Here is a 27,096-nt window from a genome sequence, read left to right on the forward strand (position 1 = left end):
GATTAGTATTATACCCTGATCAGAACCCAAGCACGTTTTCCACCCTTTTTAGGCGGAAACCAGGAGGACCCCATTATAGTCTATGGGGTCTGCAGGTTTCCATGGGCAATCACTTTTTTAGGCAGATTAGGTTTCCATTTGTGGGGTCCCCAAGCAGACTCCATGAACAGAAACCCGAATGCTATTGTGAATCTAGCGTACGCTGTAAAACCAAGTACAGATGGTATTAGAAGAGTGAAACTGTGACCATTGCTGCTCCGCAGTGGTACCCACAGTCAGGCACCCACTGATTTAATAATGATGGGATATCCTGAATTTGGTAGTCCAACATATTGTAACTCCTTTTAGGAATAACCTGGTGCTATTTGGACCACACAAAAAAAAATAGCAATAAATATCATGAAACTGCTTTGATGAATTTGCAGAGCTTTGTGATCGACTAAAGCATTCAATAAAACTTACAGATCTCATCTGCCTCAGCACTGCGGCCTCCGCTGGGTGGTTGAATCGAAATCTATGAGATTTTCCTAAAACAATGACGGCTCCTAGAAAAGAAGGTTTTTGATCATTTCATGACACATCATGTGTTACTCTACTGCATAGAGTGCACTGGGTGGATTTTAGATGAAGTCTAGTAACAATTGCACAGTACTGCTGGCAGTTCACTCTTAAAGCCTACATAATAATTAGTATACTGGGTGAATATGTTCCTCTTCCCACTTCCTTGGCAAAAGCGGTGACACTTGGCAGGACGGGGCTGGTAGTAATTCCTAGAGTGCTCACTAAACTGGGATTAATGAAGAATATCCGTACAAATTACTGCTGTGATTTCTGTCTTCTGACAAATTGTAGGGGAGGCTCCAGGCTCAGCACTGGGGAGAAACATCTGAACAGGCCAAATGAACAGAACATTTTACTTTATGGTCTGCAATTCATTTTTATTTTCATAGTAATAGCCAACAGAATAGCGACAACATAAGTGACTGGATCTATTCACATCCCGTTTTTCTCTACATTTATGTTATACATCAACCAGACTATAAACCACAGTTGTATATACATAAAAATGACTTAGATTGTGTTTTTGTGGAAACCTTTGATAGCAAACAGCTTGGTAGCCAATGTTTTTCCATACAGTATAGTTCCTGGACATATTGCAAATATCAAATGCCAATCAAAATATTCACCGGGGACATTTAACAATGTTTCTGGTTGTTTTCTATTTTCTCGTCCTTTTAACTGTGCTATTCATGGATTTCCCAATGAAGAGAAGTAGTTTCTACTTGCTCTCTTTGGAAAACAGTAAGCCATAAATAGAACTGGAAACTATCACTTCTGCTTGATATACACAAGAGAGATCCTGGCTAAGGCTGAGGCCCCATGTTACAGAAATCCAAATGATTTTGTTGGAGATTCTGCAGTGCATTTTTTTTTAGCCAAAGCCAGGAGTGGCTACAAAAGCAATGGGAAATATATAGGAAGTTCTTATACTTCTCCCTTCTGCTTAATCCACTCCTGGCTTTGGCTTAAAAAACCACAGCAAAATCTGCAACAACAAAAAAAAGCTGCGTTTCAACAACGTAAGGCCTTAGCCTAAGGGTAAGTTCACAGAGAGGTTTTTTGTTTTTTTTTTGTTTTTTTTATATATACAGGTGGAAAAAAAAGAAGAGTAATGACCTGTCTTCAGTCAGATTCTGCCTATCAAATCCCATTAAAATGAATGTGAACCAGAAAAAAAAATGCTAGACATGACACCTCTTTTTGTTTCTAGCAGAAAAATCTGCTAGAGAAAAAAAACAAACATCTTTTCCTGACTCCCACTGAAATGGAAGGGAGAGGTGGGAAACATTTTTTCCACCTCAAAATCCATCTGCAAAAAAACGCTGTGTGAACTTACCCTTAGAGAAACCCCTAGTTTCCACAAAGAGAAAAATAGTCCAAACTATCCCCAAACCAATAATGGTGCTGTGAAAGGGGCTTTAGAGAAAAAAGAAAGGCAGAAAATTTCAATCACAGCTAAAGGGGCAAAGAATCTAGAGATCTGCAGGACTTGTAACTGTATGTGGATAAGTCTGGTAAATTGGACCATCTCTGATGTACTTCCAAGAAGATATGCAAACCCATAAAAACATGACTATTTTGGTATTGCTTCATTAATTTGTGGCCATATAGGTGTATTTTTGCGCCTTTTAAAAGACACCTATGCGGTGCTATTCTTGGTTTGGGAAGCATGTTGGACTTGACAGACTCCTTTTATATAGGATCTGTTACCAAGCACAAAATGGTAAATCCCCAGAAGTAGCCGATCCCAGAAGTAGCCGATTCTCCAAGTGGGTGTGAACCTTTGTCTGAGAAACTAAAAACGTTCCAACCCACTCGGAGAATAAGAGCTAGTGCATATAAGTGTTCAGGGTCATATCTTTTGAATGGGTGGCCAGATTTTAAAGAGAAAAGACACCACCAATTCACTTATAAAGACCCATTCAGTTATATAGGATAAGGCTGTAATTACATTGCATGGCCACCATGAAACAAACAGTGGGAAATGTAGAACGGGTCACAACTAGAGATGAGCGAACAGTGTTCTATCGAACACATGTTCGATCGGATATCAGGGTGTTCGCCATGTTCGAATCGAACACCGCGTGGTAAAGTGCGCCAAAATTCGATTCCCCTCCCACCTTCCCTGGCGCCTTTTTTGCACCAATAACAGCGCAGGGGAGGTGGGACAGGAACTACGACACTGGGGGCATTGAAAAAAATTGGAAAAAGTCATTGGCTGCCGAAATCAGGTGACCTCCATTTTAGACGAATAGTGGATTTCAAATCCGGGTCATATGAGAATGTGAACTTTGTGACTATGAGACAGGGATAGCTGTACAGGCAGGGATAGCTAGGGATAACCTTTATTTAGGGGGGAATGTTATTAAAAATAACTTTTTGGGGCTCTATCGGGTGTGTAATTGTGATTTTTGTGAGATAAACTTTTTCCCATAGGGATGCATTGGCCAGCGCTGATTGGCCGAATTCCGTACTCTGGCCAATCAGTGCTGGCCAATGCATTCTATTAGCTTGATGAAGCAGAGTGTGCACAAGGGTTCAAGCGCACCCTCGGCTCCGATGTAGCAGAGCTGAGGCTGCACAAGGGTTCAAGCGCACCCTCGGCTCTGATGTAGGAGAGCCGAGGGTGCACTTGAACCCTTGTGCACCCTCGGCTCTGCTACATCAGAGCCGAGGGTGCGCTTGAACCCTTGTGCACACTCTGCTTCATCAAGCTAATAGAATGCATTGGCCAGCGCTGATTGGCCAATGCATTCTATTAGCCCGATGAAGTAGAGCTGAATGTGTGTGCTAAGCACACACATTCAGCTCTACTTCATCGGGCTAATAGAATGCATTGGCCAGCGCTGATTGGCCAGAGTACGGAATTCGGCCAATCAGCGCTGGCTCTGCTGGAGGAGGCGGAGTCTAAGATCGCTCCACACCAGTCTCCATTCAGGTCCGACCTTAGACTCCGCCTCCTCCAGCAGAGCCAGCGCTGATTGGCCGAATTCCGTACTCTGGCCAATCAGCACTGGCTAATGCATTGTATTGGTGTGATGAAGCAGTGCTGAATGTGTGTGCTTAACACACACATTCAGCTCTACTTCATCGGGCTAATAGAATGCATTGGCCAATCAGCGCTGGCCAATGCATTCTATTAGCGTGAACTGAGTTTGCACAGGGGTTCTAGTGCACCCTCGGCTCTGCTACATCAGATTGCTACATCTGATGTAGCAGTGCCGAGTGTGCATCAGATGTGTAGTTGAGCAAAACTGACTCAGCACTGCTAAGTCTCTGCATTCGCATAGGAATGCATTGGCCAGCCTTCGGCCAATCAGCGCTGGCTCTGCCGGAGGAGGCGGAGTCTAAGGTCGGACCTGAATGGAGACTGGTGTGGAGCGATCTTAGACTCCGCCTCCTCCAGCAGAGCCAGCGCTGATTGGTCGAGTTCCGTACTCTGGCCAATCAGCACTGGCCAATGCATTTCTATGGGGAAAAGTTAGCTTGCGAAAATCGCAAACTGACAGGGATTTCCATGAAATAAAGTGACTTTTATGCCCCCAGACATGCTTCCCCTGCTGTCCCAGTGTCATTCCAGGGTGTTGGTATCATTTCCTGGGGTGTCATAGTGGACTTGGTGACCCTCCAGACACGAATTTGGGTTTCCCCCTTAACGAGTTTATGTTCCCCATAGACTATAATGGGGTTCGAAACCCATTCGAACACTCGAACAGTGAGCGGCTGTTCGAATCGAATTTCGAACCTCGAACATTTTAGTGTTCGCTCATCTCTAGTCACAACGCTTCAAACAGCTGATCAGAGGGAGTCCCTGGTGTCAGATCTCCTCTGATCTTTTACTGATGACCTATCCAGAGGTTAGGTCATCATTAAAAGATAACTGGACAACCCCTTCAAAGCACAACGAAAATCCTCACCTTGAGATAAACGACAGGCGTCTTTGACTTCTTGCCCATTGGCTGTGCAGTGTGCTCCAAGAGATGGCCTCAGTTCTACTACACCAGACTTGTTCTCAATTATACAGTGCTCCTGTTCAATGTTCTCACCCTGTAACACTGACATAATAAAGGCACATTGATAAAAATCATCAAAATGTAATGAAATCTGTATATTTATCGGAAGAAAACATAATTTCTGGTAATGGAATGAATTCACCAGCATATAATGTGTGTAATGATTATGCATGCAGCTAGTATGTGTCCCCAGGTTTGTGTGGGTTTCCTCCAAGTACTGCAGTTTCCTCCTTCACTCCTTCAAAGACATACTGATAGGGAATTTAGATTGTGACCCTTATAGGGGACAGTGTTGATAATTTCAGTAAAATGCTGTGGAATATAATGGTGCTATATAAGTAAGCAAAATAAATAAATATAGCAGAAATCCAGAAAAAGAGAAAAAAAGGAATTGACACAAATAAAAGCTCAAATTCTAAATAGTCAAAAAAAAAAAAAATTCTAAATACCTTTATTATATCAATATCTCAAAAATAAAGAAGACATACCCAGAAAAAAACAAAACAAAAAACATAGTTAAAACAAAAAATGTACAGTATATCTCAGGGTGATCCTAAATAAGGCAGCAGCAAAAGTCCATAACAAGACACAATGAATAAATAAGGAATGAATAAATAAATGTATTTAATTAATATAATAAATAACAATACATTAAAAACTATCCATGTGGCTGTGATAGAGAAGTTATCACAAGATGAAATATACGTAGTGCATAACATGAGATCAATGTAGTTATAAAGTGCATAGCATTACCAGTGTGCCGAACACCATTCAAAAGACAAAGACAAGTTAAAAGGATGGAAAATATGGCAAGTTGTAAGTAAAAAATCCCGATGCACATCACCGCACCGTCCTCAGGGAGGTCCCCTATACTGTAGTGTTATTTTTTTACATGAATTGGCTGTTTTTATTTCTATTCATTCATTCCCTCGTGGATAGTTGGTTATTCATTCTGTCTTATTATGGACTTTTGCTACTGTTTGTGGATGGTGTTTTATTTAGGATCACCTTGAGATATAGTGAACATTTTGCTTTTACCTGGTTTAAGTCAAATTCACCCTAGCATCCGTTGGAGGACCAGAACAACAGACAGGCAGGCCACTAAAATGGTGGTTATATATGGAGTCCAACAGAGTATAATGGGGTCCATTGTTTTTGAATTAAAAGCAGAAGACAAAAAAGCTGTGTGTTTGTGCCTTTTCCATCCCCCATGAGGCGCACAATGCGATGGAGGAAACTCCAATACAAATGTGAATGTAGCCTTTATGGTGGGGGGGGGAGAGATATTGACATAATAAAGATATTTTGGATTGTGTATTTTTATATGCAAATGCATTTTTTCTCTTTTTTGGGATTTATATTTGAGTTTATCCACATAGATACCACACATCAAAATCAGTGTAAAAAATTGCTGTCTGGACATAGTCATACAAATATTTTTTGGCCATGATGCCTCTAGAATATATCTTGTAACATGCACATCAATCCTTTCTTAGTATACAAACTGGGAAATCTCAAACAAGCCTCAAAAACTGACCCCTTTTTAATTTATGGGATCTAAAACAAGCATGGATATAAATTCATTGCACCCTGAATGTTAACAGAGTATGACCTTATAAACAAAAGTACTTTAGATATGTCTGCATTTGACCATTAAGTAAAGAGATAATCTCACTTGCAGGAGGAAATCTCTAAACAGCCAATCCATATATATTATCAGGGAAAGCCATGCCACTATATACATGCCATTGCTGCAGGATAATGGAAGAGGACATCAACTGAATATCTGTCCATGCGATGCACAGGCCTGAATCCTAACACCCTGTTGTCATTTTGTAAATTTATAGTAGGAATAACATTGCAATGGCACAATGTACAATTCTCAGAAAAGATGCTTCAGAATGGATATTTCATTGGGAATATGTATTCAATTGTGAATACAGTACAGTACTAAAACAGACATGTCAAAAGATACGACATATTCTTGCACATACATTGATAACAAGTTTCAAAGCAAGGGCAGAGTACCCTAAATTCTTAGGCTAAGGGGGTGTTCACACTAAACCCTATATGTAGGATTTTGCTGTCTGCTTGAAAAATCAGACATCTTTGCAAAAGGACACTTAAGGACAGACACGGACAGTAAAGAACGCACATGATGTCCCATTTAAATAATGCAAAATGTAACGGACACAGCTAGTGTCCGATGCTAATGTCTGCATGAGATTTTGCGCGGACATTAGCAGCGGACACTAGCTGTCAGACACCAACGCTAGTGTGAACCCTGCCTTACTGTACTACAGTATAAAATGCAGAATCATGATAGATAAGGCAAGTCATGTAAGGCCTGTACTACATAGCACTACTGTTTATAGTACTATGTTTAACTATTCAGCTATAGTAATTAGCAATATAGAGATTTTAACTCCTTTGCAATTTACAAGCTATGTCTTTGTCAGAGTGTCACATGATATAATGTTTAGTATTCAGCCACACCAATAAGAATATCATTAATGAAATCATTTATATAACACATTGTATCACATATGATAGTCACTGTGGCATCTGTACACTATGTGAATTTATTACAAATTCTATCTATCTATCTATCTATCTATCTATCTATCTATCTATCTATCTATCTATCTATCCATCCATCCATCCATCCAGTTTAAATACAATACAGGTCTAAACAAAGCATACATATCAGATACATTGTACTCACAAACACTAATACTATTTTGTTACCATCTAATAAATATAAATTGCTGTTTTCTCGCCTTACCTATATCATGATCACCACTCCCAATGATTGTTGTTCCTTCCTATATAATCATGGGGAAAGACAAATCAAAACAATGAAGATGAAAACAAGGATTTGCTGTCAGACTAGCACCTCGAAATGCAGACACCTCACTAAGCAAAGCCACAGAGGAGGAGCCTTTGTCTGAGCACACACAATGTGAAACACAAGGCAATCCATTTTACCTTCTTGGGAACAGGCAGGCAGCAGAGTCTAATGAATGCTAAGCAGAGATGACAAGAAAAGCCTCATCTATGAGCCAAGGGAAGAGGAAACGCAGTGAGAGAGGAGAAGAGAGAGAGCCAGGTTTAGTATACATGATCAGTTTTCCACAGAAGCGTTTACCATTTAGTGATGGTACCAAGAGGCTGCACTGAATCCAGGGATATGGGATATAGCCTAATCAAATAGTTACACATATAACACATATAATTCACAAATGTATATACCGTATTTTTCGGACTATAAGACGCACTGGACTATAAGACGCACCTAGGTTTTAGAGGAGGAAAATAGGGAAAAAAAATTTTGAAGCAAAAAATGGTAAAATATTTAATATATGGGAGTTGTAGTTTTGCAACAGCTGCAAGGCCACATTGACAGGTGACCCTGCAGCTGTACGGGGACGCATAGAGTGTTTTTTTTTGCGGGGCCAGAAGTACTTTTTAGTTATACCATTTTGGGGAATATCTATTGCTTAGATCACCTTGTATTGAAAAAAAAAAACCCGGTGGTTTATGACATATGATTTTCTACTTTTATATATATATTCTAGGGATAGGAGGTGATTTAGAACTTTTATTTATGTCATATTTTTATTATATATTTTTAAAGCTTTTTTTTTTTTTTTTTTTTTTTACTATTTTATTCCCCCCGGGGGCTTGAACCTGCGGTCACTTGATTGCAAGTCCCATAGACGGCAATACAACTGTATTGCCGTCTATGGGACATTCTGTCTATTAGTATTACGGCTGGTCATAGACCCAGCCGCAATACTAATATATAGCAGTGACAAGCCTGGGAGCCTCATTAGGCTCCCGTCTGTCACCCGAACAGGTCGGCTCCTGCGATATCGCCGCGCAGGAGCCGGCCTGCAACTTCACAGGTACGGGGCCGGTCCCCAGAAGGGGCCGCCAATACTGACCCGGCATCCGCTGTACTAGAGAGGCGGATGCCGGCGAGGGATAGACGCCAGCACAGGTGCCGGGGCCTGAGACATCGCTGCGCTCCTCTGCCCTACATGAAGCCAGCGGCGGGGGGACGGAGGAGCGGAATAGCATCACTCCTCCCGCTGCTGGCTTCATGCAGGGCAGAGGAGCGCAGCGATGTCTCAGGCCCCGGCACGTGTGATGGCGTCTATCACTTGCCGGCTTCCGCCTCTCTATTACGGCGGGTGCCAGGCGCCACATTCAGACTATAAGACGCACCTATCTTTTCCCCCCAAATTTTGGGGAAAAAAGTGCGTCTTATAGTCCGAAAAATACGGTACTCTGCACATATGGAACCAGTAAGTAAACACATTTTCCATACTGTAGAATAGACAGGAGGAGGTAGAATCAGCCCTGTAATAGTGTCTGACCTGTACATACATTTTACCAATGTTTCAATTTCCAAATTATTTGACCATAAACAAACAGTATAATTTGCCTTGAGCATAAACATGTATTTGTATAATATAATATGGGGTTGGCTTTGATGACAATATGAGGGCACTGCATCAATAACAATTCAAGAGTGAAATAATCTCCCATTTTTTACATTATTGGCTCACATTCTTCAATGTAATAACTTCCAGTATGACGGAACATCCATCCTCTTTACTTATAATGCCCTTGTCTTTTTCTCCCCAACATTAACTATACAGATTGTTCACCTTTGACATCAGGACTAGAAGTTCCAAGAGGCTTATTTGTGTCTGGTTAATGGGGTCAGTGCTGGGTTATAAGTAATGAAGGAGTCTCCATTCCATCCTTACATAATACTAGACCATCAGTGGTAAAAGTTTAGGTATTCATGGAGTGCTTGCCCTGTCTCTGTTACATTTGGGGTATGCCCATGCAGGACACATATACTTTTCATTTTCCATAGCAGAATTGCAGCAGTATATAATATAATTGCAGAAGTATATAATATAATTGCAGGGTATATAATTAATTATGAGGAATTTCCTCTTTCATTACTAGTCATTTATTCCCTCTCTTTGAGTATTATATTATTGACATCCCATCTTCCTTCCTTGCCCCTGTTATGGTATATCTGTTATATCTCTCATGTTATATTTTTGTATGTCATTGTCTTATATTTGTTAATAAAATGAAATTATTTGAGATTTTTCTTGTGGACATGAGATTTTTGGTCTCCATAGGTATAATAGGGGCAGAAAGTCCGCAGAGACAGACTCTGGAAAAACGCAATGAAAATACTGTGGGAAAAAAACCAAAAACACAATGCATTTCCGCTGCAGTTCTTCCCGCAGCGTTTGTTTGCTGTATTTCACTACAAGGGACCTTTACGTTCCTGTATCTGATCACAAACATACTAGAAAAAATATCAGAAGCCTTTGGATAGAAAATTCCAGTAATGTCTTTATTAATGACCTGGTAGAGGGTTTACAAAGCAGGGTGTCTATATTTGCAGATGATACTAAACTTTGTAGGGTAATCAATAATGAGGAGGATAGTAGAATATTACAAGGGGATCTAAGGAAACTGGAAGCATGGGCAGAGACTTGGCAAATGAAGTTTAATGTTGACAAATGTAAAGTAATGCACTTTGGGCGACGTAATAAAATGTATGACTATGTACTAAATAGTAAATTACTGGGTAAGACTGTCAATGAAAAAGACTTAGGGATTTTGGTGGACAGCAAGTTTACCTTTAGTGACCAGTGCCAGGCAGCTGCTGCCAAGGCAAATAAAGTTATGGGATGAATCAAAAGAGGTCTAGATTCTCATGACAAGGACATAGTTATGCCTCTATACAAATCACTGGTACGGCCACACTTAGAATATTGTGCGCAATTTTGGGCCCCGATATACAAGAAAGACATAAGTGAACTTGAAAAAGTGCAAAGACGGGCAACCAAAATGATTAGGGGTATGGGTGGACTGGAGTACAATGAGAGATTAACAAACTTGGGGTTATTCAGTTTAGAGAAAAGACGTCTACGAGGAGATCTAATAACAATGTACAAATACATGAAGGGACAATACAAAGAACTTTCTAAGGATATTTTTACTCCTAGGCCAGTGACAAGAGGACATCCTCTACGTCTGGAGGAGAGAAGGTTTCACCAGAAACATAGAAGGGGATTCTTCACAGTAAGAACAACGAGGCTCTGGAACTCTCTGCCCCAGGAAGTGGTGATGGCGGATTCACTGAACAAGTTCAAAGTGGGCCTCGATGCCTTTCTTGAAGAGAAAAATATAATGGGTTATGGTCTCTAGATTTTAAGGACACGTTGATCCAGGGTTTTATACTGACTGCCAGATTTGGAGTCGGGAAGGAATTTTTTCCCCTGAAATAGGGCAATTGGCATGAGCCTCATGGGGTTTTTTGCCTTCCCCTGGATCAACACTGTAGGGGATTGTAGGGTTATAGGTTGGACTTGATGGACTGATGTCTTTATCCAACCTCATCTACTATGTAACTATATTCCCTGTTCTGTAGTGTGTCCAAAAAGTTTAGTTAGTGTTATACATAAACATACCAAAGTATAAAGAGAAATAAAAACTGTGATACCTACCCTAAGATAGTAAATGACCACTCCAGTGCTGAGGATATCATCATCCATGGCAATGAGGTGAGGTAAACCAGAGTCTATGGTCACCCTGGCTTTCCCCTCCTTAATATCCACATTGTACTGCTCCATAAGGGAAGCTTTATCTGTCCACTTATCTGACCAGTCTTTGGTGAGCTGCTCAATCTGTAAACACATTACAAATGGGAAACATATAAAGAATCAGGACAGAATTACACTCGTGCTACAACTGCATAAGATTCATATAAAAAATGCCCCACATTGCAGAAAAGCGGGTTTTTGTTGCAGATTTTGCTGTGTTTTTTTGAGCCAAAATCAAGAGCTTGAAAAGGAATGGGAAATATAAAGGAAGTATTTATACTTTTCCCTTCTGTTAAATCCCCTCCTGACTTTGGTTCAAAAAAAGGTAGCAAAATCTGCAACAAGGGGCCTTAGACTGGGGCCCCATGGGATGAAAACGCCGCGGCGTTTTACAGTAACTGCAAAGTGGATGGGATTTATGTGAATCCCATGCCCACTTTGTATTTAAAACCGCAGCGCAGACACGTTGCGATTTCCAAAACCAGCATGGTTTTGGAAATCGCAGCATGTCAATTATATCTATGGAAAAGCCAGCGGAGGAAAACTCTGTGAACATGTTCAAAGCGCCGCGGGAAGAACCACGATGCGGTCCCGTGGGATTTTTCCGGCAGCACTTTAGCGCTGCGGATCGTCCCATGGGTCCTCAGCCCTAGGCCCATGTTGTGGAAACAAAGAGTTTTCCCTGCTGTGGAAATGTAGCAGATAAAAACGCTGTGTTTTACAGTACCAGCAAAGTGAATGATATTCTTCCCATCCACACATTGCTAAGTAAATAACGCTGTGGCAAAGCTGCATTTTAAAAAACGCAGCATGTCAATTTTACCTGTGGATACACTCACATTTTTTCCCTATAGATTTAATGAGGGAAAAAAATATTTTTTTATAATGCTAATAAAGGAAATCAGGGTATTCATTTTATTACTGCTATATACTGCCAGTGTGCTTTTTCATCGTCCATATTGTTTTCCAATTTGTTGTTATGTAAGAACATTCTGACATCTAGTGGTCATACTGTGCAATGCAGCAGATAAACCAATGTGATTCATTCTTTAACCCCCTAAATCACATTAAATTGCAAAAACCCTCCTATGTACCTTTATAATACCTTGTATTTTTTGGGTACCTCAGTTTTTATTATTTTTTGTTTGAGAGTTAAACATCAGTTCTGGCATCTGAATTTTAAGGTATATGGCCTTTATCATATAGAATACTGTAAATAACATACTAATTTTATTTTAGAGGTTGCTAAAAATGTGGTGATACCAATTGTATGTTGTTTTTAATAACAAGGGGGAAAAAAAAGTCTAATTTTACTCATCATGGTAACCCCTTCCCCTGGGGTTGTCTAAAGTGACAGAGACATGAGAATAAAAAAAATAAAAAAAAAAGTCCTTCTCTCCCTGCAGTCAGCTGCATATGTTCTCCTGCACGGTGGTTAAAGTGAACCTGCGAGTATAGGTAGTACTACTTTAACCAGCGACTTCTCAAAATCTAGGGGGCCAATATTCTTGGCTTTAGAACAAGAATAGAGATGAGCGAACAGTGTTCTATCGAACACATGTTCGATCGGATATCAGGGTGTTCGCCATGTTCGAATCGAATCGAACACCACGTGGTAAAGTGCGCCAAAATTCGATTCCCCTCCCACCTTCCCTGGCGCCTTTTTTGCACCAATAACAGCGCAGGGGAGGTGGGACAGGAACTACGACACTGGGGGCATTGAAAAAAATTGGAAAAAGTCATTGGCTGCCGAAATCAGGTGACCTCCATTTTAGACGAATAGTGGATTTCAAATCCGGGTCATATGAGAATGTGAACTTTGTGACTATGAGACAGGGATAGCTGTACAGGCAGGGATAGCTAGGGATAACCTTTATTTAGGGGGGAATGTTATTAAAAATAACTTTTTGGGGCTCTATCGGGTGTGTAATTGTGATTTTTGTGAGATAAACTTTTTCCCATAGGGATGCATTGGCCAGCGCTGATTGGCCGAATTCCGTACTCTGGCCAATCAGTGCTGGCCAATGCATTCTATTAGCTTGATGAAGCAGAGTGTGCACAAGGGTTCAAGCGCACCCTCGGCTCTGATGTAGCAGAGCCGAGGCTGCACAAGGGTTCAAGCGCACCCTCGGCTCTGATGTAGGAGAGCCGAGGGTGCACTTGAACCCTTGTGCACCCTCAGCTCTGCTACATCAGAGCCGAGGGTGCGCTTGAACCCTTGTGCACACTCTGCTTCATCAAGCTAATAGAATGCATTGGCCAGCGCTGATTGGCCAATGTATTCTATTAGCCTGATGAAGTAGAGCTGAATGTGTGTGCTAAGCACACACATTCAGCTCTACTTCATCGGGCTAATAGAATGCATTGGCCAGCGCTGATTGGCCAGAGTACGGAACTCGACCAATCAGCGCTGGCTCTGCTGGAGGAGGCGGAGTCTAAGATCGCTCCACACCAGTCTCCATTCAGGTCCGACCTTAGACTCCGCCTCCTCCGGCAGAGCCAGCGCTGATTGGCCGAAGGCTGGCCAATGCATTCCTATGCGAATGCAGAGACTTAGCAGTGCTGAGTCAGTTTTGCTCAACTACACATCTGATGCACACTCGGCACTGCTACATCAGATGTAGCAATCTGATGTAGCAGAGCCGAGGGTGCACTAGAACCCCTGTGCAAACTCAGTTCACGCTAATAGAATGCATTGGCCAGCGCTGATTGGCCAATGCATTCTATTAGCCCGATGAAGTAGAGCTGAATGTGTGTGCTAAGCACACACATTCAGCACTGCTTCATCACGCCAATACAATGCATTAGCCAGTGCTGATTGGCCAGAGTACGGAATTCGGCCAATCAGCGCTGGCTCTGCTGGAGGAGGCGGAGTCTAAGGTCGGACCTGAATGGAGACTGGTGTGGAGCGATCTTAGACTCCGCCTCCTCCAGCAGAGCCAGCGCTGATTGGTCGAGTTCCGTACTCTGGCCAATCAGCGCTGGCCAATGCATTCTATTAGCCCGATGAAGTAGAGCTGAATGTGTGTGCTTAGCACACACATTCAGCTCTACTTCATCAGGCTAATAGAATACATTGGCCAATCAGCGCTGGCCAATGCATTCTATTAGCTTGATGAAGCAGAGTGTGCACAAGGGTTCAAGCGCACCCTCGGCTCTGATGTAGCAGAGCCGAGGCTGCACAAGGGTTCAAGTGCACCCTCGGCTCTCCTACATCAGAGCCGAGGGTGCGCTTGAACCCTTGTGCAGCCTCGGCTCTGCTACATCAGAGCCGAGGGTGCGCTTGAACCCTTGTGCACACTCTGCTTCATCAAGCTAATAGAATGCATTGGCCAGCACTGATTGGCCAGAGTACGGAATTCGGCCAATCAGCGCTGGCCAATGCATTCTATTAGCCCGATGAAGTAGAGCTGAATGTGTGTGCTAAGCACACACATTCAGCACTGCTTCATCACGCCAATACAATGCATTAGCCAGTGCTGATTGGCCAGAGTACGGAATTCGGCCAATCAGCGCTGGCTCTGCTGGAGGAGGCGGAGTCTAAGATCGCTCCACACCAGTCTCCATTCAGGTCCGACCTTAGACTCCGCCTCCTCCAGCAGAGCCAGCGCTGATTGGCCGAATTCCGTACTCTGGCCAATCAGCACTGGCTAATGCATTGTATTGGCTTGATGAAGCAGTGCTGAATGTGTGTGCTTAGCACACACATTCAGCTCTACTTCATCGGGCTAATAGAATGCATTGGCCAGCGCTGATTGGCCGAATTCCGTACTCTGGCCAATCAGCACTGGCTAATGCATTGTATTGGCTTGATGAAGCAGTGCTGAATGTGTGTGCTTAGCACACACATTCAGCTCTACTTCATCGGGCTAATAGAATGCATTGGCCAGCGCTGATTGGCCGAATTCCGTACTCTGGCCAATCAGTGCTGGCCAATGCATTCTATTAGCTTGATGAAGCAGAGTGTGCACAAGGGTTCAAGCGCACCCTCGGCTCTGATGTAGCAGAGCCGAGGCTGCACAAGGGTTCAAGCGCACCCTCGGCTCTGATGTAGGAGAGCCGAGGGTGCACTTGAACCCTTGTGCAGCCTCGGCTCTGCTACATCAGAGCCGAGGGTGCGCTTGAACCCTTGTGCACACTCTGCTTCATCAAGCTAATAGAATGCATTGGCCAGCGCTGATTGGCCAATGTATTCTATTAGCCTGATGAAGTAGAGCTGAATGTGTGTGCTAAGCACACACATTCAGCTCTACTTCATCGGGCTAATAGAATGCATTGGCCAGCGCTGATTGGCCAGAGTACGGAACTCGACCAATCAGCGCTGGCTCTGCTGGAGGAGGCGGAGTCTAAGATCGCTCCACACCAGTCTCCATTCAGGTCCGACCTTAGACTCCGCCTCCTCCAGCAGAGCCAGCGCTGATTGGCCGAATTCCGTACTCTGGCCAATCAGCACTGGCTAATGCATTGTATTGGCGTGATGAAGCAGTGCTGAATGTGTGTGCTTAGCACACACATTCAGCTCTACTTCATCGGGCTAATAGAATGCATTGGCCAATCAGCGCTGGCCAATGCATTCTATTAGCGTGAACTGAGTTTGCACAGGGGTTCTAGTGCACCCTCGGCTCTGCTACATCAGATTGCTACATCTGATGTAGCAGTGCCGAGTGTGCATCAGATGTGTAGTTGAGCAAAACTGACTCAGCACTGCTAAGTCTGCATTCGCATAGGAATGCATTGGCCAGCCTTCGGCCAATCAGCGCTGGCTCTGCCGGAGGAGGCGGAGTCTAAGGTCGGACCTGAATGGAGACTGGTGTGGAGCGATCTTAGACTCCGCCTCCTCCAGCAGAGCCAGCGCTGATTGGCCGAATTCCGTACTCTGGCCAATCAGCACTGGCTAATGCATTGTATTGGCTTGATGAAGCAGTGCTGAATGTGTGTGCTTAGCACACACATTCAGCTCTACTTCATCGGGCTAATAGAATGCATTGGCCAGCGCTGATTGGCCGAATTCCGTACTCTGGCCAATCAGCACTGGCTAATGCATTGTATTGGCTTGATGAAGCAGTGCTGAATGTGTGTGCTTAGCACACACATTCAGCTCTACTTCATCGGGCTAATAGAATGCATTGGCCAATCAGCGCTGGCCAATGCATTCTATTAGCGTGAACTGAGTTTGCACAGGGGTTCTAGTGCACCCTCGGCTCTGCTACATCAGATTGCTACATCTGATGTAGCAGTGCCGAGTGTGCATCAGATGTGTAGTTGAGCAAAACTGACTCAGCACTGCTAAGTCTGCATTCGCATAGGAATGCATTGGCCAGCCTTCGGCCAATCAGCGCTGGCTCTGCCGGAGGAGGCGGAGTCTAAGGTCGGACCTGAATGGAGACTGGTGTGGAGCTATCTTAGACTCCGCCTCCTCCAGCAGAGCCAGCGCTGATTGGTCGAGTTCCGTACTCTGGCCAATCAGCACTGGCCAATGCATTTCTATGGGGAAAAGTTAGCTTGCGAAAATCGCAAACTGACAGGGATTTCCATGAAATAAAGTGACTTTTATGCCCCCAGACATGCTTCCCCTGCTGTCCCAGTGTCATTCCAGGGTGTTGGTATCATTTCCTGGGGTGTCATAGTGGACTTGGTGACCCTCCAGACACGAATTTGGGTTTCCCCCTTAACGAGTTTATGTTCCCCATAGACTATAATGGGGTTCGAAACCCATTCGAACACTCGAACAGTGAGCGGCTGTTCGAATCGAATTTCGAACCTCGAACATTTTAGTGTTCGCTCATCTCTAAACAAGAACAGTATCTAGGTGTTTACTGCTCAGTCCACTACAAGATCCTGTTACATGGGGATATTAGACCTTATTGGTGGCATTTCTATACCCACATTTTCTGTAGCATGCTTTGCAAGACAAGATAAGCCATCAGTATCTGATCTGTGGTGGTCCAACACCCATGCACAGAACAGATCAGCTGCTGTAGTAGCCACCAGATGCTAGAAGCTGCTAGTGGATGGATAGCACATGCAGCACTGCTCCTCCACAAGTAATAGGAGTAGTACTACAGTCCCCCACTAAGCAATAGATAGGGCTGTTGCGCTGCTCCTATTACTCAAATAGGAGCAGCGCTGCACGCTCATGTTGCCCAACCGCTAGCAGCTTACAGCTATATTATAATAGCAAATTTCACAAGACCAGCAGTAAAATACTGATAACCAATGTTGAGAGGCTGTGTTCCTGAATGGCTTCCTCCCATTATTCCTTTACAATGCCCTTGATAAGCAGTACATAAGGCAAGGTCAGCAATGTGACATTAAGGGTGCATTCACACTACTGATACGCTGCCTGATTCTGAACGTTAAAACACATTCAGAATCAGCGCGTACAAAGCAGTTTCCATTCATTGCAATGGGAGCCGACACACGAGCGCTCCCCATTGAAATGAATGGGCTGCTTTTTTCACTACGAGCGCTCCCATTGAAGTGAATGGAAAGTGCTCGCGTGTACGGGTAGCTCTGCTCATGCCGAGCCGTACACGCCAGCACTTCCTATTAACTTCAATGGGAGCGCTCGTAGTGAAAAAGCAGCCCATTGATTTCAATGGGGAGCGCTCGTATGTCGGCTCCCATTGAAATGAATGGGAACTGCTTTATACGCGCTGATTCTGAACGTGTTTTAATGTTCAGAATCAGGTAGCGTATCAGTAGTGTGAATGCACCCTAAGATTGTAAAGTTGCTCTGCTACACCTCAATTGATAATAGTGAATGTGGTTGCTTTATGACATGCAAGTTAGCACCACCAAAAGTCCAGAATTGCTGTATATCAGTTTGATTACATTAACAATTATTAGTTGAAATTCAGCATTGGGACATGATCTTTACATTGTGCAGCCAGGATCATCATGTAGCCAAAGCCTGATCAGTAATAATTATTTACACCCTTGGTAGGATTACACATTTACCTTCAGTTCACTCTGTAGCACCAGTTCGGTTAGGTTTCCATCTCGATCCTCACTGAAAGCCGGGCTGATAGTTCTCTACAAAGATAAGGTTTGACAACTTATCTTATAAACATGAATAATAGGTAAAGTTTGATAACCTATTCATCACATATAATAAAATGATTATTACACATCTATTATATACAGACACATCATACACACCAACTAGATAAATCAGGAGAATATACCATTTCAAAATTCCTTAACATGGCCTTTAATCTGTTAATCTCTTCTCTGAGCTCTCGGATAAGTTTCACATTAGCGTCCTGAAAAAGAAGTTTGGGAATGTTTTATAAGGCAACTATATAAAAACAGTCATATGTATCAAATGATGTATATAATTAAAGATAACCTGTGAGGGGAATTTCTACTGCCCTATATGAGAACAGGATCTGATAGAGGAACACAAAGTGGGCTGTGAATCCTAACAGGACTCCTAAAGAGACAATAAGAGTCCTGCTTACCCCGACTACAAACTTCTCCACTATGGACGCACCTACTATCTCTCCTAGGAGTCCTGTCATGATATACTCTACTGTTTAATCAGAAATCCTGCTCCATATATATATATATATATATATATATATATATATATATATATATAAATTTTCTTGTGACTGTCCATTACATAGGCATCCATATAATTTTAGGCCTAGAATGGAGACACTAAATTGCCTGAATAAGGCAAATGAGGAAACCGCACATTAACACCCCACTGACCTAGGAGACACACCAATGCACGAACACCTCTACATTAATCCATTTTTTATTATTTAACAAACCAATTGAGTCGTTTTTAAGGCTTATTTTTCTTCAAGAAAATAAATAAATAAATAACGCTATGGAAATAGAGTGGTCAAATTTACAATTTTGGTTAGAACTAGACACTGGTATAAATATGGCGCATCTTTGGCACAATGTGGCACATCTTTCGCTGCAGTGATGATGTTGAGCTTTGAGACTAGGCCTTCTAACAGTGTAGTGATATCATTGCTGAAACGAAGGGCACCGATATCTCTGCAACCGGGGCACATACTGGCAAAGCTCTACTGAATTTAGTGCTTTCAAGTTCCGCTAATGTTATGGGACATGTTAGGGGCCCTCTTTAAACTAGACAGGCTAAAGATATTTCAGTTTGTCACTCAAAATCAGCCTCTGTGATAAATCTGGCATATTGTCAGCTTGTGTAAGTTTAAACTAAGTATTATTAAATTAAATCTGAAACTAAATCTGAAAGGCAAGTTCAAATGTATCAGCTCTTTGGGGTGTATCAAATATAAACCTATATGAAAGGTTTCAAGATCGCTTTACAAGACTTTCTTTCATACACTTCTACATTGTTTCAGACACAATGGTTCCCTTCTCCAGCCAATGCTTCTATTCCAATCCAGGGCACAAGACAAAAGAACTTTTTATTGCAACATATTTATCTATGGTTCAGCAAAACAATGTCATAACTGATCTAAACAGACCGTGAAATGCCGCTGCAGACAGGAAGTCAGAATGAAAAGTTCAGAATTACATTTATATATGCAATACTTCACAATACTTACCTCATTCACTCTGGGCTTATTGATGATATTTTTGGCATTTGAAGCATAGCGCAAGGTGCTGATGGTTTCATTGTAACTGCTACTTGCAGGGGAGATCGCTGAAAAATGTAATATGTAATAAAATATACAATAATCTAGTAAATCATAAATACAGGACAGATGGAAGTCTAGACACTAACACGGTCAAAGTATTTCTATTTGTGAATCATTTTGAAGCATATATAGCATATACAGTTACATTATCTGACAGCAAACATTATAATACAGGTTACAGGTTTTTTTTATAACAAAAATACATTCCACTGTTACAATAATGTAGTATAGACTACCAATATAATGCTTCCATTGCCGGAGTTGTCTAAATGTCCTCTAAGCTGCATAGAAATGCATTTCTAGTCTACACTTTCACTTGAATATCCATATTTAAAACAATGTTGTTTTTGGATCCAAAATACTCCACTGATTAATTCTTAATATATCCTTGGAACAGTCTTTAGGAGTCTTTGGAGTCAGTTTTTACCTGACACACCCAACACATTACTGACCTGATAAATTCCCACACCAATGCTGGCGTCTACTGATTTTCCTACAGTGGTGACATGACGTGACTACTGCAGCCAAATGCTGACCTCTGGTATTGTGCTAAACTTACTACCATTATAGATTTTGCTGTCTTTTTTTTTTTTGTTGTCAGGATTGGCTTGAAAAAGTATGGAAAAAATAAAGGAAGTTTTAGACATTTCCCTTCTGTTAAATCCACTCCTGACGTTGACTCAAAAACTGCAGCCAAATCTGCAACAACAAAAAAACGCTGCGTTTCTGTAATGTGGGGCCATATCCAAGGACTGTTAATTTATTTACCTGTCCCAGATTATTGCAGCTGATGCACCCCAGGGCATCTGGCGACCTCACGATCCCCAAGTCATGTGACCCGAAGTGGCCTTCAGCCTACAGGGTTTTTCGACTGATCTCACAAGTAATTCTGTGAGACTGATGGAAGAGCAGGTGGAACGACCCCAGAGGCTGAAGGCCACTTCGGATCATATGACCCGGGGGATGTAAAGCAGATGGAACACCCATGCACATAAGCTGCAATAACCAGAGACAGGTAAGTAAATTACCAGTCCCCAGACATGCCCTTTAAATGATAAAATTCTAATTGCCTGTAGTGGTAGCTGCATGAAGTCATAATTTAATGATTTTCACCTCTATATCACAAAAACAGACCATATAATGCTATAAATATTAATAACTAGCTGTTACCCGCGACTTCGTCTGCGGTGATTGTAGAAGTGTGTATATACAGGCGCGGGTAAGGTTTTCGTAGTGTGTATAAGGTATGGGATATGAAATGTAACTTTGTATCTTGTTTTTTCTGTAATTCAGAGAATACGTGAGACTTTTGTGTTGCAGTTAATTTGTTTTAAGCTGCTATACGGTGTTGTGAGAAACTTTACATAGTGACTTTGGGACAGAAGTATTTGAAGTTAACCCTTTCCCGCCGATGGCATTTTTGTGATTGTGTTTTTTAGTTTTTGACTCCCCTCCTTCTAAACCCCATAACTTTTTTATTTCTCCGCTCTCAGAGCCATATGAGGTCTTAATTTTTCTGGGACAAATTTTTCTTCATGATGCCACTATTATTTATTCTATATAATGTACTGGGAAGCAGGGAAAAAATTCTGAATGGGGTGGATTTGAAGAAAAAATGCATTTCTGCGACTTTCTTACGGGCTTTGGTTTTATGGCGTTCACTGTGCAGCCAAAATGACATGTCCCCTGTATTCTGTGTTTCGTTATGATTCCGGGGATACCAAATTTATATGGTTTTATTTACATTTTGACCCCTTAAAAAAATCCAAAACTATGTTAAAAATTTTTTTTTAAAAAAAGTCGCCATATTCCGACACCCGTAACTTTTTTATACGTCCGTGTACGGGGATGTATAGGGCGTCTTTTTTTGCGGGGTCGGGTGTACTTTGTAGTTCTAACATTTTTGGGAAATGTTATTGCTTTGATCACTTTTTATTAAAATTTTTATCAGAATCAAAACAGTGAAAAAAACGGCAGTTTGGCACTTTTGACCATTTTTCCCGCTACGGCGTTTACCGAACAGGAAAAATATCTTTATAGCTTTGTAGAGCGGGCGATTTCGGACGCGGGGATACCTAACATGTATGTGTTTCACAGTTTTTAACTACTTTTATATGTGTTCTAGGGAAAGGGGGGTGATTTGAATTTTTAATCCTTTTTATTTGTTTTTATATTTTTTTTAAACTTTTTTTTTGCATTTATTAGACCGCCTAGGGGTATTGACATGGGTGGGCGGTGTCACGGATTGTCAGAGCGGTGGGGGTCGGCAAACATGGCTGCTCCGGAGCGTTATAGAGCGCCTCCTGGAGTATCGTTAAGGTGAGGGGCAGAGTGGTAAAGTATATGTATATGTGATTGTGTGGGGTTAGGGGCGAGGCTGGAGAGGGCAATACGAATTTTGTGGCTTGCTATGGTCCAAAGTGTGTTAGATTGCAGAGATGGTGGTGTGAGTTTGGGTTTTGTGGGGGTCCTGGCACAAACGTATGTGCGCTATTGTGACGAAAAGTAGCCTATTGCGCAATCGGGTGTATTAACTGTGTTTGTGGAAAATTTCAGCCAAATCGGTCGAGCGGGTTTTGCGTGACTGAGGAACAAACATCCGAACATCCAAACTCACAAACCCACAAACTTTCACATTTATAATATTAATAGGATAGGATAATATTAAGAAAATAATCTGCACAAAATTTTGGACCTACTTATATTAAAAAATAAAATAAACAATGCAATTCTGGGAGTACACCCATGTTTGTGCCAAAAATGGCAACGTTGTCTCTTTATGCTGCTCACTTTAAAAAAAAACAAAAAACAAAACAAAAAGGTGGGTGCGATATGAGTGGGATTTTGCTAATTTGCCATAGGTGATCTAGTAAACTGCCACAAATAACGGCTGAAATCCAGAGGAGCCCTAAATTGACATAAATTTTAGCAGCTAGTGTATAGACTACCCAAACCATGCATCCGATGCCAGTGGGGAATAGATTATGACCAGCGTAACAAAAAAAACAAAACAAAAACAAAACAGGTCTTAATAAATTCCCCCACTATGTGGGAATACAATGTGGTTTGCATCATTTGGACTTCTTATGACAACACTGATCCAATGTTATCACAGGTCGTATAATTCCACGGCTCTCAAACAAACAAAAAAAGAAAACAAGGCTTATCATTATACCACATTAAGTGTCTTATCTGTCACCTACATAAAACAAAAAAAATTTCAACTCACCTAAGCAATCTTTTTTGAAAAGGAATTGAAATCATTTAGTGTGTGTTGGTGACAATACAAATAAACACATTGTTGACTAGTTTACTTACATTTTACATATTAGATTCATTAAAGAAACTAAATGGCTAACTTACTGGCAACCATGATTGTTTTTGAGTTGCCTCCAAGACTGTCCTTTAAAAGCCAAGTGAGAATGGAATCTCGGTAAGGTACAAATGGCTGACGTTTCGATCCAGTGGCACTGCTTCCTGAGGGGCTGCCTGGTATCCCGCTGTCTCCGTCACTAAGGATGCTGTTGATACTTTGACTGCTACTAGTCATCTGGGAATTCTGAGCTACAACAAGCAGAAAATTTACATTTAACATATTTGTGGCAGGTTACGAATTAAAGGGGTTAAAAAAACAAACATGAGGGCAGTGGCCGATATCAGCAGTTCAGTTTCATGAAAGAGAGAGGGGCTAAGCTTGCAATATGAGACAAAGGCCATAGACAAGGGTGGCGCTGTTTCGGGGGGGGGGGGGAGGGGGGGGGGTTAACAAACATATAATGTAGATTATGTCTAATTATAAGAACTACGGGAGCATCTTAATAAATTATAATATCTATGAAAAGTTTTTTGAAAAGTAATTCAATTCAGAAAGTGACCATAAAGATGACACCCAGAGGGATTTATTGCTATGAATGTTGATTAATGAAAACCTAAAAGTTACTCATCTCAGAAAATTAGAATATTATGTAAGACCAATTAAAAAATGATTTTCAATACAGAAATGTTGGCCTACTGAAAACAATGTACAATATATGCAAGCAATACTTGGTCGGGGCTCCTTTTGCATGAAGTATAATATACATTAAGGAAGCTGCCTGCCTATAAGTAGACCACCCCCTTATCTAACCAAAGACCACTATTAGGAGCAAAAGCCCACACACTGGACTTATCTTTCCTCTTAGACTAATATGGATGCAGCTCTGTGCTGCATTACTGGACTGCAATAAGCACAAGCAAAAGGCTTGTAAGGGGAGAAAAGTGGCCAGCGTCTCACTGGAGCAGAGAGTCCATGTCATAGTCAATGCAATCTGTCACTGAGCTGCCCAGCATACATACATGTCAACAGTCTCAATTTTGCCAGGACAATCTCCAGAACATGGACACAACCAGGTGGATTTTATGTACACCTCATACCAAAATGGCATTCTTGGAATGTTTCCAGGTGGGCTTTAAATTTCAGATTTTGGCATCTACGTTCACATCTAGAAATGTGAGGGTTAAGTCATGAGGGGGGTTCAGGAGCTATATTGACAACCAAGAATTAAAGAGAATAGGTGGGGAATAGGAATGAGAAAATAGGAATGTTAATGACAATTTAAAGGGATACCATGCTGGAGACTAGAAATGAGAGTGGAACTAGGCTATGGACCATGATTTAAAAGGATGTCATGCTGGGGACAGGAATTAAGAAGGGGAGTCAGGCTGACAGCTATGAACAAGAGGAAAAACAAGCTTTGGGATCAAGATTTTAAAGATGCCATCCTGGAGATCAATAGTAATGTACATTCATCTTGAAGTAGGAAATGTGCAGGTTACCAGAAGAGTAACATAGTTGGGGCCCCCTATGGTTATATGTATGGGTTGCAGCGACTTGTGTACCGTACCATGGCTTCTTTATTAGTCCTAGTCTGAGCCTTGTTTTGTGTAATATGCTGATGTAGTACCTGGTTCTCTTTAATATGCTGAAGCATAAAACACATGTCCATGTTTGCTGTCTCCATTAGAAACTTTAATCTGCAATCTGTATACCACCTCTATAAAAGACCATTTTTCTGTGCAAATCTGGGTGGCTTCCTCAAAAAGGTTTCACTGTATTTCTCTGAGAATTACTAAAGAAGCAATGTACTGCTTTGCTCAGTTCTTGATGCAGCTCCCATATACTTCAATGAAAAGCACTGTGCACAAGCATGGCCACCTCACTATTGAATGTGAGGATATAGCTCAAATACCCTTTAATGGAGGAGGCACAAACCATACCATTGCAAGAGGGCTTAGTGTAAAAACCAGACTTAATGATTACTATTATTTTATTAACAGGAAACCCATTAGTAGCATTTCTTTTACTACTGCATATCCCATTATTGGCATTTACCAGTGTTTTGCACCTGCCAGTTTCTACACTGAGAAATAGAAATCCCATACCTAATGCAGAGATGACAATCCCAAGAGTCACCAAGGACCTGTTAATGTTTGAGCCTTCAGTCAGACGGTCTTTGCAGTAATTTGGAGAAGCTCTTTCACTACAAGGAGAAGATGAATATAACTGAAGCCTTACTGAACATATAACACCATCTACATAGTGTCATAGCCATACCCACCTGCCTGCTAAGTCTACCAGGTTGATTTTGCTGGCGATTTCTGATGGTAAGTTATCTTCTAGCATAGCCTGTGTAGACATAAACATGAAGTGAGGATAGTGAGACTTTTTGCACAGTTTGCTCATGAAGGCAACCTCTTCCCACCTGTTCTATCAGGGCATACATACATCAAAGATGGGGCCCTCTGCTATTACCCACAACAAAGAGCCCCTCACAAAAAGCAGTTCTGGTGAACCCTGTCTGTCTGGCATGTAATGCTAAATTCCCCTAAAGTGGTTGTATTTGATTGGCAGTAGATCATCTATTGACCTTCTGTATTCAGTAACTTACCAAGATACTCACAGGCTTATAGCGGGAGACCTAAGTATCAGTGAGTGCCGAGTATTTCACAGTATACAGAACTACAGGGAAATGAAGATCAACCTTCTTTTCTATAATCGGGCCATATATATTGGGAGAAGTGATAATGTTGGTAGTAAAAAGAGGTAGGCATGAAGTGAAAATATCCTGCTATGTGAATAACCAACCCAATATAATGGTCCACAATACTTTATAATGTGAATTGCAATTTGCAGCACTTACCTGTGTGTAGTGGATGGTAAAGATGGCATGAGAACGGCTGCTGGCATCATGGACATGGGTAGCTGCTGTTATTCTACAGTGGGAGACAATAGACAAAACAGGTAGTTGAATATATACATGTATTCTGTGTCCTGGATATTTAGTGTTCATCTTGGACTCAACAGATGCTATTTTCTATATGAATGAGCCATATACAGTGCCTTGCGAAAGTATTCGGCCCCCTTGAACTTTTCAACCTTTTGCCACATTTCAGGCTTCAAACATAAAGATATCAAATTTTATTTTTGGGGGGAAGAATCAACAACAAGTGGGACACAATTGTGAAGTGGAACGAAATTTATCGGATATTTTAAACTTTCTTAACAAATAAAAAACTGAAAAAACTGAAAATTTGATTTCTTTATGGTTGAAGCCTAAAATGTGGCAAAAGGTTGAAAAGTTCAAAGGGGCCGAATACTTTCACAAGGCACTGTACATACTTCTGCAGGAACACAACTTGTACCCTAAATTTTACAGTAACCCTAAATACAAGAAGAGTATGGTTAAAACTACACATAAGCTTCTGAAGCAACCCTGTTTCCCTGGACCTCGGTTTAGTGGCTATACTTTTAAACAGTCTCAGTCACATGTTGAAATTCTTCATTAAATCCATACAATTTTATGCCTAATAAAAATTTACAAAGAGTTTTAACATGTAAAAACAGTACTACAAATAAGTAATAAACAGGCACAATGCCAAATAACCAAAGAGGACAATAAATGAACAATGCCTATACAGAGAAGTAATATAAAACAAGCAATCCAGACAATCTGCAAATAGAAAACCGGAGCCAAGTATTGTCTTGCTCCTGAATACACTACAGGGCGAGACAATATATACAGGGTATAGATATTTGGACCAGAGTTAGGCTGGTCTTACACGACCGTAATGCTTTTACGGTCCGCAAGTTGCTGATCAGCAACACTAGTCCCTGAATGGGACATCAATGTTAAAAATAATAATAGTAATAATATATCCCTTACTGTCCATTTTTTTTGAAGGAGAAAAAAAGTA

The 27,096-nt window shown here is 41.5% G+C and overlaps 1 protein-coding gene across 1 annotated transcript in view; it reads right to left on the reverse strand.

Annotated features, from left to right (window-relative positions):
- Nucleotides 1–27,096, reverse strand: part of STARD9 (StAR related lipid transfer domain containing 9) — a 130,014-nt gene that overhangs the window by 30,092 nt on the left and 72,826 nt on the right. Inside the window, exons 9-19 of the mRNA XM_075282833.1 lie at nt 26,043–26,115; nt 25,461–25,528; nt 25,285–25,382; nt 23,227–23,427; nt 19,771–19,868; nt 18,406–18,483; nt 18,179–18,253; nt 11,123–11,302; nt 7,360–7,399; nt 4,479–4,616; nt 463–545 (exon numbers count right to left, since the gene is read on the reverse strand). Of these exons, the coding sequence (XP_075138934.1) occupies nt 463–545; nt 4,479–4,616; nt 7,360–7,399; nt 11,123–11,302; nt 18,179–18,253; nt 18,406–18,483; nt 19,771–19,868; nt 23,227–23,427; nt 25,285–25,382; nt 25,461–25,528; nt 26,043–26,115 (1,132 nt within the window). The remainder of the gene's footprint in view (nt 1–462; nt 546–4,478; nt 4,617–7,359; nt 7,400–11,122; nt 11,303–18,178; nt 18,254–18,405; nt 18,484–19,770; nt 19,869–23,226; nt 23,428–25,284; nt 25,383–25,460; nt 25,529–26,042; nt 26,116–27,096) is intronic.

Source organism: Leptodactylus fuscus, chromosome 7, assembly GCF_031893055.1.
Source record: "Leptodactylus fuscus isolate aLepFus1 chromosome 7, aLepFus1.hap2, whole genome shotgun sequence".
NCBI classification, from domain to species: domain Eukaryota; kingdom Metazoa; phylum Chordata; class Amphibia; order Anura; family Leptodactylidae; genus Leptodactylus; species Leptodactylus fuscus.